Source organism: Asterias rubens, chromosome 16 (genome assembly GCF_902459465.1).
Source record: "Asterias rubens chromosome 16, eAstRub1.3, whole genome shotgun sequence".
Lineage (NCBI taxonomy): Eukaryota > Metazoa > Echinodermata > Asteroidea > Forcipulatida > Asteriidae > Asterias > Asterias rubens.
The window spans coordinates 11,473,019-11,491,256 of NC_047077.1; the positions used below are offsets into that span (position 1 = coordinate 11,473,019).

Below are 18,238 nucleotides of genomic sequence, written 5' to 3' on the forward strand. Positions count from 1 at the left end.
TTGAGCCTAAATTTTCACAGGTTTGTTATTTGATATAGAAGTTGTGATACACGAAGTGTGGGCCTTGGACAACACTGTTTACCGAAAGGGTCCAATTGCTTTAAAGTAGAGAGAATTTCAATCATGTTATATTAATGTGTTATTTTTGTTTCTTTAAAAGAAATGACACAGCATTGGTTGAAAAGTAACACATTTTTGCCGTTGTTCAAAAGTCTGATTATTCTAAAGCTCAATAAATATGTGAAATGCTTCAAGTCTGTACCCTCACATTGACTATCATCGTTGTGTCAGTCATCTGGCCGCAAGAACTGGGCCTAATCTCATAAAGCTGTTAAGCAGAAAATACTGCTTAGCAAATTGACCAGTTTCGCTTAAAAAGCAAGATTTGGCTGTGCTTAGCATGTTTGTATGCTTACAGGCTTTATGAAATTGGGATCTAATGGCAAGTTGTGTGCCTTTTCCTTTGCTTACAGTTACCAACAATTATAACTGCTATTAGGTGCCTGGTAAGCAGATAATATCTGCGCACCTGTTTTAAGAATTTGGGTCTAAATATTTGTATTTTGAGTTATCAGAATCTTTCAAAGGATTTGGGAGAGCATCTCCCATGGTCACAAAGGGAGCTACGATGGCAGTAATACATGTGATAGACTACATGTGTTGCACACTAAATCATAATGACAAATTTTGTCAAAATAATAATCTATGTGAGAAAAGATCCTCTTTTGGAGAAAATTTCCTGAAATAGTTTTACATCATTAATTGTATGGACTCTTCTATAAACCAATGCTATAGAACTTTATCATGGGCAGCCATCTTGAATTTCTCCTGTTGATATCAATGAAACCAAACCGAGGCTGGAAGGACAAAATAGTCTGGTTCCTATTTGCAAAGTTATAATTAACATTCATTATTGTTATTCTATATGAGGAGCATGGCCAAGATGGAGGCGGCATGATAAAGGTCAATACTTTCTTCTTATAGCATAAGTGGTAAAAATTCCCACGACGCAAAAAGGAACAATACCTTCCAAAAGAATGGCATACTTATTTGTTTATTCATTACCTTATGACATGGGTGACACAAATTCTGCTTAATAATATAATAAAATTATTTAACATTTTTATACATAAAATTATGCTTCCAGATATATTTATGTACAGTGGAAAATGGAAACAATACATGCAAGAAGTATCTGAGGGTCAGTTTCGCTTGATTAAAAAAAACCTGTTAAAATAACTTTTTCTTGCAAACATTTTCAAGTAAGGAATAGAAGGCTCGAGATACAGCACTGGATCAAATTTTTCATGTAAAACTTTTCCAATCAAAGAAACAAATCACTTTTCAGAAATGTGTCGTTATGTAAAATACCATGCTATGCAAAACAGTTTGAGAAAATAGAATTGTATGTAGCTGTTGAAAAATGCTTAGCAATTTTAATGGTTAATACCAGCAAAAAGGACCTATGGTATAAATGCCTTGTAAGTGTAGAATACCAATTAATATGAAGTACGCACGCGCAGAAGCCAAAATTCGCCGCTAACCCGTGAAATACGCTTGCCGTAAGCACAGAATTCCCTGCTTCCGTAAGCGCGGATTCTGTCCTTGCGGTAAGCAGAGCCATGAAATTGGGCCCAGATGTTTCGACCCAAGCGGAGTCTGCTGGGGTCGTCAAACATCAGGCCATTAATAAGGTCAAATATACGTTTGTTAATTACTCTCAAAATTAATGGCAATATAAGTTACCCTATTTGGTTAGAAGTACGGCAGTTTTTGATTTAGTATAAAGCATTTTGAGAATCATTCCACTTCGAATGAATGTGGTTATGGAAAAATATATCGCTTTTTATCCCCAAAATTTTGAATTTGTGAAGCGTTATTAATGATATGCGCTTGAGTGCAGTTACTGGGTGAGAGTTCCTGATTTCATGTGTAGCCACAGGCATGTTATGATCAATGATAACAGGGAGTCCCCCCTTAAAGTAGTCTTGAAATCAAGTTGGTAATTGTGCGGTCTTATTTGGCACCCACTGCTCTGTGTATTGTTCCCTCTGTAGTCACATCCTCGATCCTAACATGTGTGTGAGGACAACGTCACGCGCTACCTACGACCATTAAAATCGCACTGTGACTGTTGAATGAACGACAGGAAATGTGTTTTGGAGACGCATGTGCATGTAATGGCAGACAAATAGACAACGACTAGCGACTTTTCATCAAGTCTACCCTTAAAGGAAAGAAGCAACAGTTCCCACAATTTGAAAGGTGTTTTCTATAGACTGTGCTAGTCTTAAGCATAACCAAACATTGGAACTGATAAAGCGTTTCCTTTGCGTTTTAAAGCCATGTACAGGAGACCAAAGTGGTCCCAAAAATATTTGAATACGCTTGAGGTTTGCACAGTCTATCGAACCATGCGGTTTCCATTATGAGTTAAGGTAATGTTCCTCCCATTAATTAAATAAAATAAAACTACACAAAATTATAAGTTAATGTTTGATGCTTCAATTCATCTCCTATTAAAGATTAATTCAAGCATAGAGTGACTATTAAAGTGAATGGAAATTATTAGTCCATCATCATGTTGCCGCCATTAAGTCTTGCTCCTTGTACAGAAAAGCAATTTTGATTCCCATCCTACTAGAAAGGTACCAGACTATGTTTTCCCCCTGGCCTCTTTTTGGATTACTTTTTGAGTGGTAGGAAAAACAAGATGGCGACTAGCCTGACTGACTAGTGAAATTTACTTCTCAACAAGTCCCGCCTCAAATAAGTGCGACTTTGACACTTGTCGCGACTAACTTTTAATTCTCAAGAAGCATTGCGGAGCACAATAAAGTGAAATTCTGTCTGAAATGTTAGAAGGATTGTGTCACTGATGTCTGATTGTGTTCCATATAAAGTAAATTATGTTTTTGTTATGTGAATAGTCGTGAGCAACACATATGGTTCATGACACAGGTAGTCGCGACTTTTTCGTAGTAGTCATGGCGGCACGATGAGGTAAGTAGTTTAATAACGATAGTCGCGACACAAATAAACAGTCAATAGTTGTGACGACAACACTAGTTGCACCAGTCGCCCAGGCTTAATGGCGACACCATGACAGAGGTCTAAGACCTAATGTTGGAGTATGATATTCAAGACAACATAGAAATACTTACATATCTTTTAATATTTACAAAATAACTGTGGAGATAATTCCGTTGCTACACAGTTGGGAGTGAATTTCATGACTTGATTCATTACAATGTTATTTATACAAATTATTTAACCTTAAATTCTCAAGACCTCTCAAATTCTCCTTGAGTTCCGTTACTGAGGCTGAATGTAATGCGAGTCATGTAAGTGGTGTTACTAGAGTAACAGTCGTTATGACACTGGCTGCCTACAAACAATTCTTCAGATTTAATAGATGTCAGGTTTGCATCAGGGATAAAGAATATAATTTGTTTTTACCCATTACACCGATGTGTATTACGCACCGTTTACTTTCCCACAATTTCTGTGAAAACAAATCCACAGGCAAATCACTCAGTTAAATTAACTTAATAAAAAATGCTTGTAAGACACTGCCCCCCCCCCAGTGTTCCAGTACATGTACCTAGTTACACCACAGGATAAATAACCAACATTTGTTTCCCGATCAACAACCCCATAATTTGGCGTTTTTTTAATGCTTACACAGCTCTGTGTAGGCCCTGTCGACATTTACTTGGAGGATCACATATTATACATTGGCTGCTGCTGTTGCTGCAGTGGTTGCTGCTGCTGCTGCTGCCCAGCCATGAGTTGCTGTGCACCTGCAGGTGCTATGTAATTCTGTGTCATTATCGGGGGTCCCTGCACCCCTGTAGGTACACTCCCCTGGGCTGTGTAGGATGTTGATGTAGTGACACCCATCTGATGAATGGAATTGACTGGCATGGCTTGGTATTGGGTCATGTTGTTGGGGCCCTGGGGTTGTTGGCCTGGTTGGGTCTGGTAGGCTGGGGTAGCTCCAGGACTGCAAATAAAAACAATCAACAGTTTTTTACATTCTGCAATTCTGTTTTCCTTTCATCAAACAATAAAAAGATTTAATAGATGGAAATTCGCATCGGGGGATAAGAATACCATTTATGGTTTACTTGTTAGCACTGTATTACTTATTTACTTGTGTACTCTACACTGTATTGCTTTCCCGAGTTCTGTGAACAAAACCACAGGCATTACATATAATTATTTGGGTGGATTCGAACCCACGACCTTTGCAATTCTAGAGCAGTGTCTTACCACATAGACCACCGAGATTGCCCGGTGGCTAAAAAAATATTAAACATCATTTATATAGCGCATTATGAATCACAGATTTCTCAGTGACCACAACGGTAGGAGCAAAGGCTAAAATATAAAAAATAAAAGCCCATATTACTATATTATAAAATTATCAAACAGTATTTATTGACAACTATATTGTGAGAAATTACCTCTTTCTCAAAAACTACGTATCTCACAATGTTTTAACTACCAACAGCCCAGTAATTTTTTTTAAGCTAACAATTATTTAAAGTAATTACCAAAAAGTGTCCAGTAACTTCAAGCACACAAAATGTAGCTAAGCAACATTTTCAATAACTGGAATAAGGTAACCAGCTAAATTATCATTCGTCATGCAAAGACAGAGACTGGTTTCCTGCTAATTTTAGCTTAGCGGATAAGACGAGAGAGAGATAGACTTACTGTGAATACATTACTTGACCAGGTTGTGTCATCGTCATCTGCCCCTGCTGCATAATGGGCTGGCCCATCTGACTTGGTGCCCCTTGAGGTACGTACATACCCTGGGGTTGACCATACTTGAAGGAGGGTGGAAAATAAAGCAGAATATAACATCAGAGGTGTGACTTGAAAAGGAAAACAAAGTTGGGGCTGGGTCTATCTATACGGGTGCAGTGTTCATCCCATGCACAAGCTAGCTTATTGGGTCGATATGTGCAATCACGTGCCAATAGGAGAGAACTGCAAAAGTTTTCAAAATTATTTCTTTCGTTCTGAAAGTTTGTATATACTCAGCGCCTTGAGTACCTTGTTTGGTAGATACGTGCGCTATATAAGACTTCAAAAGTTTTTAGAATTATTTCTTTCTTTCTGAAAGTTTGTATATACTCAGCGCCTTGAGTACCTTGTTTGGTAGCTACGCGAGCCATATAAAACTTATACATTTACTATTATTATTATTTATTTCAGACTTCAGATCAAATTCACAAAAATCACAAATATAAAATCATTAAGAATATCCCAAATTGCTCATTAGGGCCTTTAAAACCAAAAATAAATACAAAGAAAAAAAAACTATTGTGAATTCAGCTTCCTTTGGCCAAACCACACAATTATTACAAAAAACCTATGATTTCCAGGTAAAATTGAAGAAATACTTACAGGTTGTTCAGCATATCCAGGCATGCCTTGAGCAGGCATTCCTTGTGGGTACTGCTGTGCGCCAGTCATCATGTTAGTGTTCTTGAGGGAGTAACCGTAGACAGGTGCCTCCTCCATTAACTTATGATACATCTCAAATGCATCTACCAGCTTGCCGTTGAGTACGGTAAGATCCATGTGTTTCCGATCCACGGATTCAAGTTCTTGATCGATGAGAGGGTTCATTCTCTTACAGGTATCTGTAAAGATTAAGAAAATATTAATATAATAACAGGAACGAAAGCTTAAACAGCGCACAAATCCATCAAAGTGCTCATGGTGCTAAATACAAACAATAATATACATATTTACCTAAATTGAAACTTGAGCCTAAGCTATGGAGAAATCCAAAATAGAAAGTAGCCTAAGCTTATACCTTGTGGTAGAGAAATGCAATACAAATGCACTACCTAAGAAAACATCGATGGGTAAACAAAATCAAACCAGAAGACGATCAGAGCATACTGATCGAAACGTCGAGTTAATCCAACGGTTCTTTTTAGAACCACCCCAACTCATTTAGAGATTGTTATTACATGGTGTTACCGCAAACTTTTCTATAAAATCAAACCATTAACTCAAATTTCAAAATGGGTTCAAGAAACAGATGATTTTACTAGTGCTGGCAACTTGTTCCATAGGAGAAGGAGATGTTTAGAAAGTAAAAACACCCAAGTAATCAGAGCTAAATATTTGTTTAAATAAAAGTCTGAAATCAGACAAAAGTCTGAAAAAATCTCATCCCAGACAACAAGAAATTAGACTTGCTTGGACTGACCTTCTAAGACAAGCATTTCTTGTGTATCTGGTCTCTGTTCCGTTGGATCGGCATTCTGTAACATCTCAATACATTTATCCATCTGATCTTCGTTAATGTCAACGACCTCTGGAGTCATCGCTTCGATCGTCCGAACCTCAACCTCCTCATCGAACGACACTTTCTTTTCCCGTTCCCGAATATCTAATAGGATAAGAAAGTTAGGAGTCACATTTTTTGCTTGTTAAGTATAAGTTAACATTAGATGCAGAACATCCTGTCGGCGGCTTTTGTGTTAGAACCAGCGCCGCCACAGCTGGAGTACAGTTTTAGTGTGCACACCAGCGATGGTAATTATTGCAATCCGGGGGAAACCTTTTCCCGAGCATGCACAGACACATCAAGTCTTTGGACGAGGCGTTAGTTGTATCTATTATGTAATGCATCGAGGTATTTCACCAAGAGAGGGTGTGTATTATCATTTAATCGCATTGTTTTGAAAAGGCCTCGAGCATTCAATGTTTCTTGCCTTTGTTGTAGAACGCAAAGTAGTTGAGCTAATTAACACTGTGACCCTGTAATTAGAACTCGTGAGATGTCAACCCATTAGCTATTGTCATGGAAAGAAGAAGCTAGACCAACTTTAGTGGTGGGCTCTTAATCTAATTTAGTCCACAAAGGGCGAGCGATTCAACAACAAAATTCATGTTTAGATATGGGGCCATCATTGCTGAAGTGCAATTCTAGGGAAAATTTGTGCTGGACAGCACAGTGTATTTTGCTACGTGAAATTTGTAAGTTCTGGGCAGGCCCGTCTGGCACCACCCACCATGACTACAACATTGGTTACTTCCCTAGCTTATTCCGACTGAACTTACCTGCATCGGTCTCAGCTGTCAGATCTGCAGTCACAAAGTTTGATGGCAAGAGTCCTGTCCCTCTGAAGTTTTCCCCTTTCCACCAATTAGAATCACTGCAAACAAATAAAAAATAAAAAAATGAATTGTCATTGCTTACATTTGTTTGAATACTTTGCAGTGGAATTTCATTCAGCCCAAATAGAAAGTACTTAATATAGTGTCCACGTCCACCATTTTAAGGGACAAAAGTCATGGACTGGCGCTTAATGCCCCAAAAAGCTCCAAAAGCTGGTGCTCACAGTATCATGTGGGTCTGGTGCTTGTACATTCACAGCCATAGCTAAATCAGCCAATATGGAGACGGCCTAAAGCTTGGTTCATACTTCCTGTGAATGTAAACGCGATACAAATTACAGGGCTGTTTTTGCAGAGAAGGTTTCGCAAGATTTGAGCACAAGTCAAGTGATGCCATTTGTTTGTTGCAAATTTGTGACGTGAAAATTTGTATGGCACGCGCATTCGCAGGAAGAATTCTATGACCTTTAACCTCAAACAACAATGATATTACCTAATGGAAAACAACAGGAGACTTTGGAACACTAGGTGGCAGCAGACTTACCATGTCAATTTCCATCATTGTTTACGTAGTTCTGAGCCCGCGCACATTACAGAGAACAATGGATTTTACCTGGTAAGTCTGCTGCCACCAAGCGTCCTGAAATTTCCCTATTATTGAACCTTACCTATCATCTAAAATGCTAATAAGTTCTCCCGCTTTGAACGTCAGCTCGTTATCCTCAGCAGCCTCAAAATCATAGAGTGCTTTGACCTTTCTAGGTTCCCTTTTTGGTGATGATGTAGTGTGTGTTGGCGTCACGCTGGCATACATACTGGCAGAGGGGTAAAGGCTGGATGTTTTCGCTTTATCGGTCTCTTGTAACGAGAGTCGAATAGCTGTGGAAAGTAGGAACAAATTACCAATACAAATTAGTGGGCTGACATTTCCATCCCAGCAGAGTCTTTCTTGAAGGCTAAATGTTTTAGTGAATTCAAAGATTCGTTTTTAACAAATCGGGAGGCCATTTGGATCAGACATAGAGGGAGAACACTCTCAACAAAGACGACTGGGCTTACAAGCTCCAGAACATTTACAACCAATTAGTCCAAACCACGCCTACAACGCCCTCTATGTCCACCAAGAAAGGGTATAAAAGGCAGTTCGGTATTGGAAATGGTCACCAGTCTGACGAAGCTCCTAGCTTAGGAGTGAAACGTAACTACTAAATTATATGTAAGTAACATCATACATAACTTTGGATTTGTAAAAACAAATCTTTTAATTCATGATCATCAACAATTAACTGATTTAAATAATGCTTTAGTGTTTTTATGTTTCGATTTGTTGGTGTATTTAAGATTGGTGCTTTTGTAAAAAAAGCATTTGGGCCCCAAAAGACCCTAAAGCATACGAATTTGATGAGTAAAAACAAAATCTTGCATAAGTTACAAGGCCAAATACTCAAAATTGACAAAGCGCTATATAAGAACCCAGCCGTCGATTTCACCGTACTCTTCCTAAAATAAGATTAATCTTAGGACTAAGGTCGAGTCCCAACCCTGCACTGTAGCATGCAGACCTTAAGATTAATAGTAAGGATAAGTTACTCGTCCTAACTTGAGATAGGATTAATCCTAGCGTTTCGTTAAAACGGCTGCAGTAGTTTTATATAATTGTTTACCTTTTGCAATGTCGTCTTCTTCTTGTTGGGTTGACACAACATCTGGGTTACTTGATGGAGCAGGGTCGCGGTGACGGTGCCTAAAAAAAAATAATAATTAGGAAATAATTTTAGCTGAAAATAGTGATGATTTACGCTGAGGAGTCGTAGGTCACATTTACATGTTGCTTAAAGGCAGTGGACACTATTGGTAATTACTCAAAATAATGATTAGCATAAAACCTTACTTGGTGACGAGTAATGGGGAGAGGTTGGTGGTATAAAACACAACTTCGTATGACAAGGGTGTTTTTTTCTTTCATTATTATCTCACAACTTCGACGACCAATTGAGCTCAAATTTTCACAGGTTTGTTATTTTATGCATATTTTGAGATACACCAAGTGAGAAGACTGGTCTTTGACAATTACCAATAGTGTCCAATGTCTTTAACACCATGGGGCTGCTTACACTAGAATTCTGAGCTTACATAGTCCTGTTAGTGTATAAATCTAACAGCAGTAAGCGCAGAATTTCACCATAAACCGAACCATGAAATACACAATCTGAAAAATGTTTCACCAATGAAACATTTCGTAGAATCAAATAATGTTCAATCCCCCCTTTCTATACAACCACATTCCTGAGAGCGGATTTCTTAAAATGTTCTACAGCTGCACTTCTTTGCACCAAGTTCAATTTTACGCTCATTAATGTTTTGGCGTGATTACCAAAGGTATACCCTCCCTAGAATGCTGGGGTGCGTTCCACCAGTGCAAACATTGCCAACGTTTGTGCACGGTAGCCAACAATTTCAATTGGAATGAGTTGTGCGCCGTCACCGTTTGGCAAACGTTGGCAACTTTACGCGAACACACTTCTGAGGTGTTGGCAAGTGGTTTTTAAAATGACGGACAAACATACGGTATTATTTCTTTGTCACAAACATAATTACATTGCACTTTTGGTTGTTGATATTGAAGATTTGAAATAACACAGCTAATTAGTTGATGTAATGATGTACAGAAGAGGACTACATACAGCAAAAACAAAGTTTAAAAAAATACTAGTACAGTGCACGCCATCTTCATTTCAGGGCACCGCCATATTGAGATCCAAAAGCAAAAACCGTTCCAAAAATAAAAAAACCTTTGCGTGAACAGTTGCGATAGGTTTGCGCGAGTGAAACGCACCCCTGATTATACCTACTTACCTTTGAGCTTTGCTGGTCTGTCGATGGAAAATCTATTCCTTCAGATTTTAAACTGTTGTAAAGTTGTACTATCAGGCTGAATGTACAAGAAAAAGTAAATAAATTACCTGGGGTGGCTTTCACAAAGAATTAAGACTAGTCTTATCTCGAATTAGGATAAGTTACTTGTTCTTACTTTGGACTAGCCTTAATGGCAGTGGACATATTGGTAATTACTCAAAATAATTATTAGCATAAAACCTTACTTGGTAACGATTTATGGGGAGAGGTTGATAGTACAAAACATTGTGAGAAACAGCTCCCTCTGAAGTGGAGTTGTTTTAAGAGAAAGAAGTAATTTTCCACGAATTTGATTTCAAGACCTCACATTTAGAATTTGAGGTCTCGAAATCAAGCATCTGAAAGCACACAACTTCATGTGACAAGGGTGTTTTTTCGGCGACCGATTGAGCTAAAACTTTCACAGGTTTGTTATTTTAAGTATATGTTGTGATACACCAAGTGAGAAGACTGGTCTTTGACAATTACCAACAGTGTCCAGTGTCTTTAAGTTTTTATTAACTCCTAATGAGTCCATGTTTGTGAAATCGAACCCCTGAGGTCCGGTGACCTAGATTTAGGTTATGGTGGCTCAGTCACCAGGGTCCAATTTCATAGTGCTGCTTAGTGGCTGATTTTTTGCTTACTGTGCGATTTCTATTTCATTGCGCTGCTCACTGTAAGCACACGAAAAAGGCATGCTAACCTTCCGGTGCTTACCACGCGTAAATAAATGACGTCACAATGCAAATCCATGGTAAACACGCAATATGGCCGCCCAGTTTTTCTGCTAACCTGTGAAATACGCTAAGGCTTAAGCAAATTTTTCTGCTACAGTAAGCATGCAAATTTGCTTACCGTTAAGCAGCGCTATAAAATTGGGCCCAGGGTGTGGGTTCAAATCCTGGTCCTGACACATTTAGCAAAAAAAACTGTTACCAGCACTGCTTTCCATGGAGGCCCTCAGTACCGGTACAACAATGTATTACAAAAATTATTACATATTACACCATCAAAATTGTTAACAAGGAAAAACACCATTCGTGTAATGCTTTCTCCTGCTTTAAAGACAATGGACACTATTGGTGTATATACCAAAGACCAGTTTTCTCATTTGCTGTATCTCAACATATGCATAAAATAACAAACCTGTGTGCTTTCTGATGCTTGATTTCAAGACCTCAAATTCTAAATCTGAGGTCTCGAAATCAAAGTCGTGGAAAATTACTTCTTTCTCGAAAACTACATTACTTCAGAGGGAGCCGTTTCTCACAATGTTTTATACTATCAACCTCTCCCCATTACTCGTTACCAAGTAACTTTTATGCTAATAATTATTTTGAAAAATTACCAATAGTGTTCACTGCCTTCAAAAAGGAAAAACACAATTCGTCTAATGCTTTCTTCTGCTTAAACATGTTTAATTTATTCTGCTGCAAACTACTGTTTAGATTTGTGCTGACACAAATAGTATTGTCATTAAGGATGTCAATTTTAAACGAAAGTAAAAATTGTCTCTCAAATCTTACTTTAATTGTGGATCGTTCTTGAACTCCTCCGCCCACTCCTTGATTAAACCCTTCATCTTTTCAGAAACTTTAGGGTGACCCTTCAGAAAAGAACAAACAATTACAAAATAGTCAATATTAGTTTGTATTGGTTTCTAGATATCTTAGCACACTTATTTAATTGTGGGTTGTTGGCAACAAACTTTTCCACCTTTCTAGAAGATGTGGAAAGACACATTTTTGGCCATCTCTAGTCTTATGTCTGTTTACATGCACAAAAGCCTTTCCTTGGATAGCTAGCACCTTTGCTTTTAACTACCCAAGCTGTGAAGTCCTATTAAATATTTATCTTTCCTTCACCTCATGTATTTTCAAATGGACCAATCAACTGAAAAGGACAAACAATTAACACTAATTGCGAATTGTTGGCTTTAGCTTAGATTGGGACAACCTTGGAACATTGCTATCTCACCTTGTTTATTATTGTCCGAGCTTCTGAAGTGAAATCTCTTGAGCTAACCTCTAGATGGAACACCTTCCCGCAGTTACTGACGCATGCACCCAAGAGCTACAACAAAAAAAAAAAAAACCATAGTTATCCATTTTTACAACCAAACCTTCCTCCATGTTTCATTGAGACAACAAGTCCAATTAGGAAGGTGCCAAATTCACAACATGAAGTTTTTTCAGTCTTTCACAGATGCATTAATTTACATTGTGGCTCATGCACTAGTGGTCGAAGAGTCCTCGAAGATATTACCAACTACATCCTAACTCGAGATAAGACTAGTCTTAAATCTTTGTGACATCCACATCAGGGGCCTTCTCAAACCTCAACTTTGGCTCCGGCCCCAGGCTCCTTCTGCTGATGTTTGAATCACAGCGTGCAATACGCCCAGCTCCAAACACGCAGGTTAAAAGCATATTAAAAGCCACTGCGTTTCCAATGCGTAGCGCACGGAGGCCAAGCTTGAACCCAAGCCCAAGCCAAGGTTTGAAAAAGGCCTCTGGTTTCAACAAAACGTTATTGGGCAAAAATAAGTAAATACGAATTACCACTAGTTTGTTGTAAAGAATGTCAAAGATAAGCATACATAAAGATAGAGCATGAAAGAGAGACAATTAACCAAAAATCCTTATTAAAAAAAAATGCGGGAGTTGTCGGTCACCTGTACATTCAAGTTCGTACCAATCTGATCCCAGTCCAAAATTGTTGGTGTGAGGTGACATAAGAGTGGAAGATAATGGATGATTGAGGTCACCTCTATTAAAGCTGTAAGGTGCCGAACACTATTTTGAATTGTGACTTACCGTGATCGCCTTCAGGCACACAAGTGGAACTGGATTCCTTATCCTCTTCATTATAGATTTTAAGACATCTTTAGCTCTGTTGTTATAGAAATAAATGATGGAATTGAAACAGATTGAAATCTGAGAGACTTATTCATAACATTAATATTCAAAGTATGAACATTCATAGACCTCATATAGGCCTAAAACACCACGACTAGTAAACATCAACAAAATCTGTTTTCAATTTAAAATGTCCCTGCTAAACCCCCAAAATATAATATTTAATATCTGGCGTATATTTACATGTATTCTGTTCTCCATCGTCGTATATTCAGGGATTTTGTTGTTTTCAGGGATTTAGATTTCCAAGGTATGCACATTTTTGTTGCTAAATTATTCATAGGCCTAGTCAACTTGAAGTATTTAATAGCATGAAGTGTTGTTCTCCCTGGAGTGTTGTTTAGCCAGTGATCCACTGGCTAAATGCCAGTTCAAACATCTGAGGACAAGTCAGAATTCTCTCCAAGTGGTTCAGCTGGCTTGTTAAAAATCGTCTATAAATATTTAATTTGAAATATTGACGACTGAAACAGCTGATGGAACAATAAAATCAAAACTTCTGGCTAGTCACTATGGGCAAACCCTGGGGTCGATTTCACAAAGAGTTAGGACTAGTCCTAACTTAGGACTAGTCCTAGGAGATATACAAATTGCATGGATAGTCCTAAGTTAGGACGAGTAACTGGTCCTAACTCGAGATAAGACTAGTCCTAACTCTTTGTGAAATCCACCCCAGCTGGTACGGTAGAAGGACATGGCCAAGTGGTCCACTGTACTGAACTTGAGTTCTTGGGGTCAAGTCATTGGCGTTGGGTTAGAACCCCGTCATAATTAGGGCAAGAGTTCAGGAGAAAATCCACAAGACTACAGGGCTTGTGGCTCAAAACGTTTACTGGACCAGAAATTTGAACTTGAGTTCTTGGGGTCAAGTCATTGGCGTTGGGTTAGAACCCCGTCATAATTAGGGCAAGAGTTCAGGAGAAAATCCACAAGACTACAGGGCTTGTGGCTCAAAGCGTTTACTGGACCAGAAATTTGAACTTGAGTTCTTGGGGTCAAGTAATTGGCGTTGGGTTAGAACCCCATCATAATTAGGGCAAGAGTTCAGGAGAAAATCCACAAGACTACAGGGCTTGTGGCTCAAAAGCGTTCACTGGACCAGAAATTTGTGAACATGACCAGAATCAAAATGAGAAAAAAATTCCCCAGTCCCGACACGGCCACAACCTAATATGCATGTTTTTATTTGAACTGCTAAACTTTGAATAGAGACACCTTTTTTGTTTATCTCAGACTTTTCTAATTGGTGTACATGTCTGTGTACAGGCACAAAACCTTCTTGGGATTAACCAGTATATTCGCTTTTAATTACATACCCAAGCTCTGAGGTCACAAGGATTTCTCTTTCATTCACCTCATGTATTTTCAAATGGACCAATCAACTTTACGGCACTGAGTGTTATTATTTAAAGACACTGGACACTATTGGTAATTGTCAAAGACCAGTCTTCTAACTTGCCTTATCTCAACATATGCATAACATAACAAACCTGTGAAAGTTTGAGCTCGATTTGTCGTCGAAGTTGCGAGATAACTATGAAAGAAAAAACACCCTTGTCACACGAAGTTGTGTGCTATCAGATGCTGGATTTCGAGACCTCAAATTCTAAACTTGAGGTCTCGAAATCAAATTCGAGGAAAATTACTTTTTTTCTCGAAAACTACTCCACTTCAGAGGGAGCCGTTTCTCACAATGTCTTTTACTACCAACCTCTCCCCATTACTCGTTACCAAGTAAGGTTTTATGCTAACAATTATTTTGAGTAATTACCAATAGTGTCCACTGCCTTTAATTGGTGTATGTCTGTGTACAGCCCCAAAACCTTCCTGGGATTAACCATTGACCAGTCATAAGTTTACTGGCCTGACAGTGACACTATCAACTCAGTGTAAACTCAGGCCTGATACTTCACGGAGGCAACGGAGGCGATTGCCTCCGTTGCCCCTTGTCATTGCCTTGGTGCACTTGAAATGCTCTGGAGCAGTAGAAATTTACAATTTCCTCATAGGGTGCCCTTTGCTGAAGTGAAAATGCCTTGGTGTCCTTGCCCTTTCAAAAACGAAGCTCACAGCCCTGTAAACTTCTAGCCCTGGTGATACTTGTGTCCTTGAGCAAGTACCTTCACTCAACGTTTCTCTCCTCTGAGTAAGTTATGACAGTAGAAAGGTTATGTTTGAAATGTAACTTACGCTTGTGGACTGCCGGCAACTTTATCGCATATATCTAATATCACTCCCCAATCCTCAGCAACATTGTTGTCATTTGTTGCTTTCTCTGTAGGGTTAAAAAATAAATTCATCATACATTTTATTTAAAAACATTGGACTTAGTACAAACATACAGCAACTTAATGTTCTCCATGCATTTATTTGAAAAACAATTCTTTAAAGACAGTGGACACTATTGGTAATTACTCAAAATAATTATCATCATAAAACCTCACTTGGTAATGAGTAATGGGGAGAGGTTGATGGTATAAAACATTGTGAGAAACGTCTCCCTCTGAAGTGACGTAGTTTTCGAGAAAGAAGTAATTTTCCACGAATTTGATTTCGAGACCTCAAGTTTAGAATTTGAGGTCTCGAAATCAAGCATCAGAAAGCACACAACTTCGTGTGACAAGGGTGTTTTTTCTTTCATTCTTATCTTGCAAGTTCGATGACCGATTGAGCTCAAATTTTCACAGGTTTGTTATTTTATGCATATGTTGAGATACACCAACTGTGAAGACTAGTCTTTGCGGTTACCAATAGTGTCCAGTGGCATTAAGAACTTTCCTAAAAGTAATTTAAACTCATGGTTAGTGGTACCCACTTGCAATGACACTGGCTTCTAGTTTTGGTTGAACTAAGACAAACAGACCAGAGCGGGATTTGAACCAATACCATTGACCCCATGGCAGATTAGCGTGTGGGTGCTCTACCACCTGAGCTATGTCACCCTGTATTTGGTACTTGGAAAAAGTAGGAATAATTGATTGAGTCTAATAACTGACCTAAACACATGGTGTAGGCTCTGATAGTCTTTTTAGGCTATTTGATAAAAATTTTTAAGATTTTTCCATTTGCAAAAATTCGGACACAGACTGAAGTAGGCAGAGTATCATGCCTGCCTAATATGGTGGTGGTCTCCCTATTTTGTCAACATCTTTGTACAAGGTGTCAGTCCAAAGCCATACCACCTAAGCTTGGGCGACACCACGATATTATTGAATATCGCGATACTAATTTGGAAATGATTTCAATATCGGATCGATTTGGTTTGAATCGAAATATTGATATATCGCGGATATATCGCGACTATCGCCGCGATATATCGCAAGTATCGCAATATCGCGATGTATTTCCTAGCTGAGACATCTTGCACCCCATAGGTTTGGAGTAAAACCAGAAGAATAGGTCATTAGAACACCTCTCTGTTGCTTTGACTGTCTCTTCTACAACTTTCACTGGGAGTTTGAAGACTGATGATGTCAAATTTAATTAATCGCGATTATATCGAATATCGCGATATATTGTCGGCGATATATGGTACACACAACCTGGGAAGCAGAGGGATCACCTTCAGGGGATGTTTTGTCACCTTTCATTTCTAATGAAAATACTTTGGTCTTCTGATAATTAAAAGTGTGAATGAGACATATTGCCACAAACCATAGAGGAAAAATGCACAAACACATTCTCATGACTGTGACTCGCGAGTGAGGTTGGACAGATTACATCATGATGATTCCTCTATAGCCCCTTTCACACGAGAGCAATTTAGCAAGGGTCCCTTGCTAAATTGTAGCATGGTTGTAAGATTTTACAAAATTCACCTCGTGTGAAAGGACAATAATTTTTGGAGTGTCCAGGGTCCCTTGTCAAATCTTGTCCAACATTGCTACATTTTGTCGGAGGTCCGGACCTACGACAAAATCTTACACTAGCGGAAGTTTTGACCAAGGACGTGGTGAAAGGAATCCTTGTTTATTGAACGACGTCCTAGGTGAAAATGCCCATACAGCGCATGCTATTGTGGTGCTATCTTGTCCAAAAAAGGGGATTAACAATTCGTCATATCACTCTCATGGCGCACAAGGGTTGTTAGTTTTTTAACTTTGCAGTGTGAAAGCTCACAAAATCAGTCACACATGGTGATAACAAATAAACAATCCACGCTCGTAATTTTTGTAGCGAGGGACCCTGGCTACATTTTGTCCGTGTGGAAAGGGCTTATGAGTCTGAGTCATCATAATTGTCACTAATATAAATTAATTTATTATCAATCAATTTATTTGCAACCACGGTAAACAACAGAGCTTTGATTTGATCGAGTCTTTTGTAAACAGGCAAGATGACCCAGGGTTTTTCTTAGGTCAGGGAATTTCGAGAACGCTCCAACAATGCGCATGGATGTACACCCTCATCAGCTCACTCATCCCAGCATGCCCGTTGTTGGATGGATGAGGCACTCCCGAGTCAAGTGGTGGGACCGTCTACCTCCATGAAAAAACTTAAGTCCACTATATTTTATTTTTAAGACTTAAGAGCTGCGAAGAGTGTACTGTAAGTCATATCATCAGTGAGATTGTTTTGATTAGGTTGGCCCTCTATGGTTGGTTGGCCCATGTTGGCATCAGTTTAGTTATAAATTAAAAAGAGTTTTTTTAAAAGAATTTACTAGCTGTGTAGATTATGTTTGGAGTTTTTAAATTTTATCAACCTGAATCCCTAAAAAAACACATCTTTGTTTAATGTTTATCTCGTCATGAATAAACAATCCACATCAAAATGTGCGGATCTTTAAGTTATTAACAAAACCAATCCCTTATCCACGCAACTGGACCGGTCCCACACTCACGAAAAACTATTGTCTTATCAAATTACCTTTTATATGTCACGTATTATATGCAACCTGCTTCATGAGGATGGTTCCATCGTTTATAAAACGGGGAAACACAGCGACAGTTTTTATATATTCCGTAAGTCAAATCTAGTCTCTAAATCAAACAAAAATGCATCCATAAATATCCTAGTAACTTAGGAAATCACTGACATAGTATTTATCTACTCTACTTTAATTTCAACTTACCAACACTTTGGTCGAAAGGTGAGGATCCCCCAAAAAGCGGCATTTTGTAAGGAAGTTTTTGACGCTATACTGCTGTGTAATTTACCCTCAGACGTCGTCCGTGACCATCAGATTCGCAGGTCATGCAATGCACTTGTGCGCATGATCACATCTACCCTTTCTAGCCATGACGTCATCGTAAACATTACAAAACAAC

General features: G+C 38.6%; 1 protein-coding gene across 1 annotated transcript; it reads right to left on the reverse strand.

Moving 5' to 3' along the window:
* Positions 1-1,568: 1,568 nt before the first annotated feature.
* Positions 1,569-18,166, reverse strand: LOC117300697 (signal transducing adapter molecule 2-like). Its single transcript, XM_033784438.1, has 13 exons — positions 18,043-18,166; positions 15,159-15,243; positions 12,867-12,942; positions 12,028-12,123; positions 11,577-11,656; positions 10,001-10,084; positions 8,817-8,896; positions 7,821-8,031; positions 7,096-7,190; positions 6,239-6,421; positions 5,422-5,660; positions 4,723-4,838; positions 1,569-4,006 (listed from the first exon to the last, which is right to left on the reverse strand). The coding sequence occupies exons 1-13, from the start codon at positions 18,083-18,085 to the stop codon at positions 3,724-3,726; spliced, it is 1,671 nt and encodes a 556-aa protein (XP_033640329.1). The 5' UTR covers positions 18,086-18,166; the 3' UTR covers positions 1,569-3,723.
* Positions 18,167-18,238: the final 72 nt, after the last annotated feature.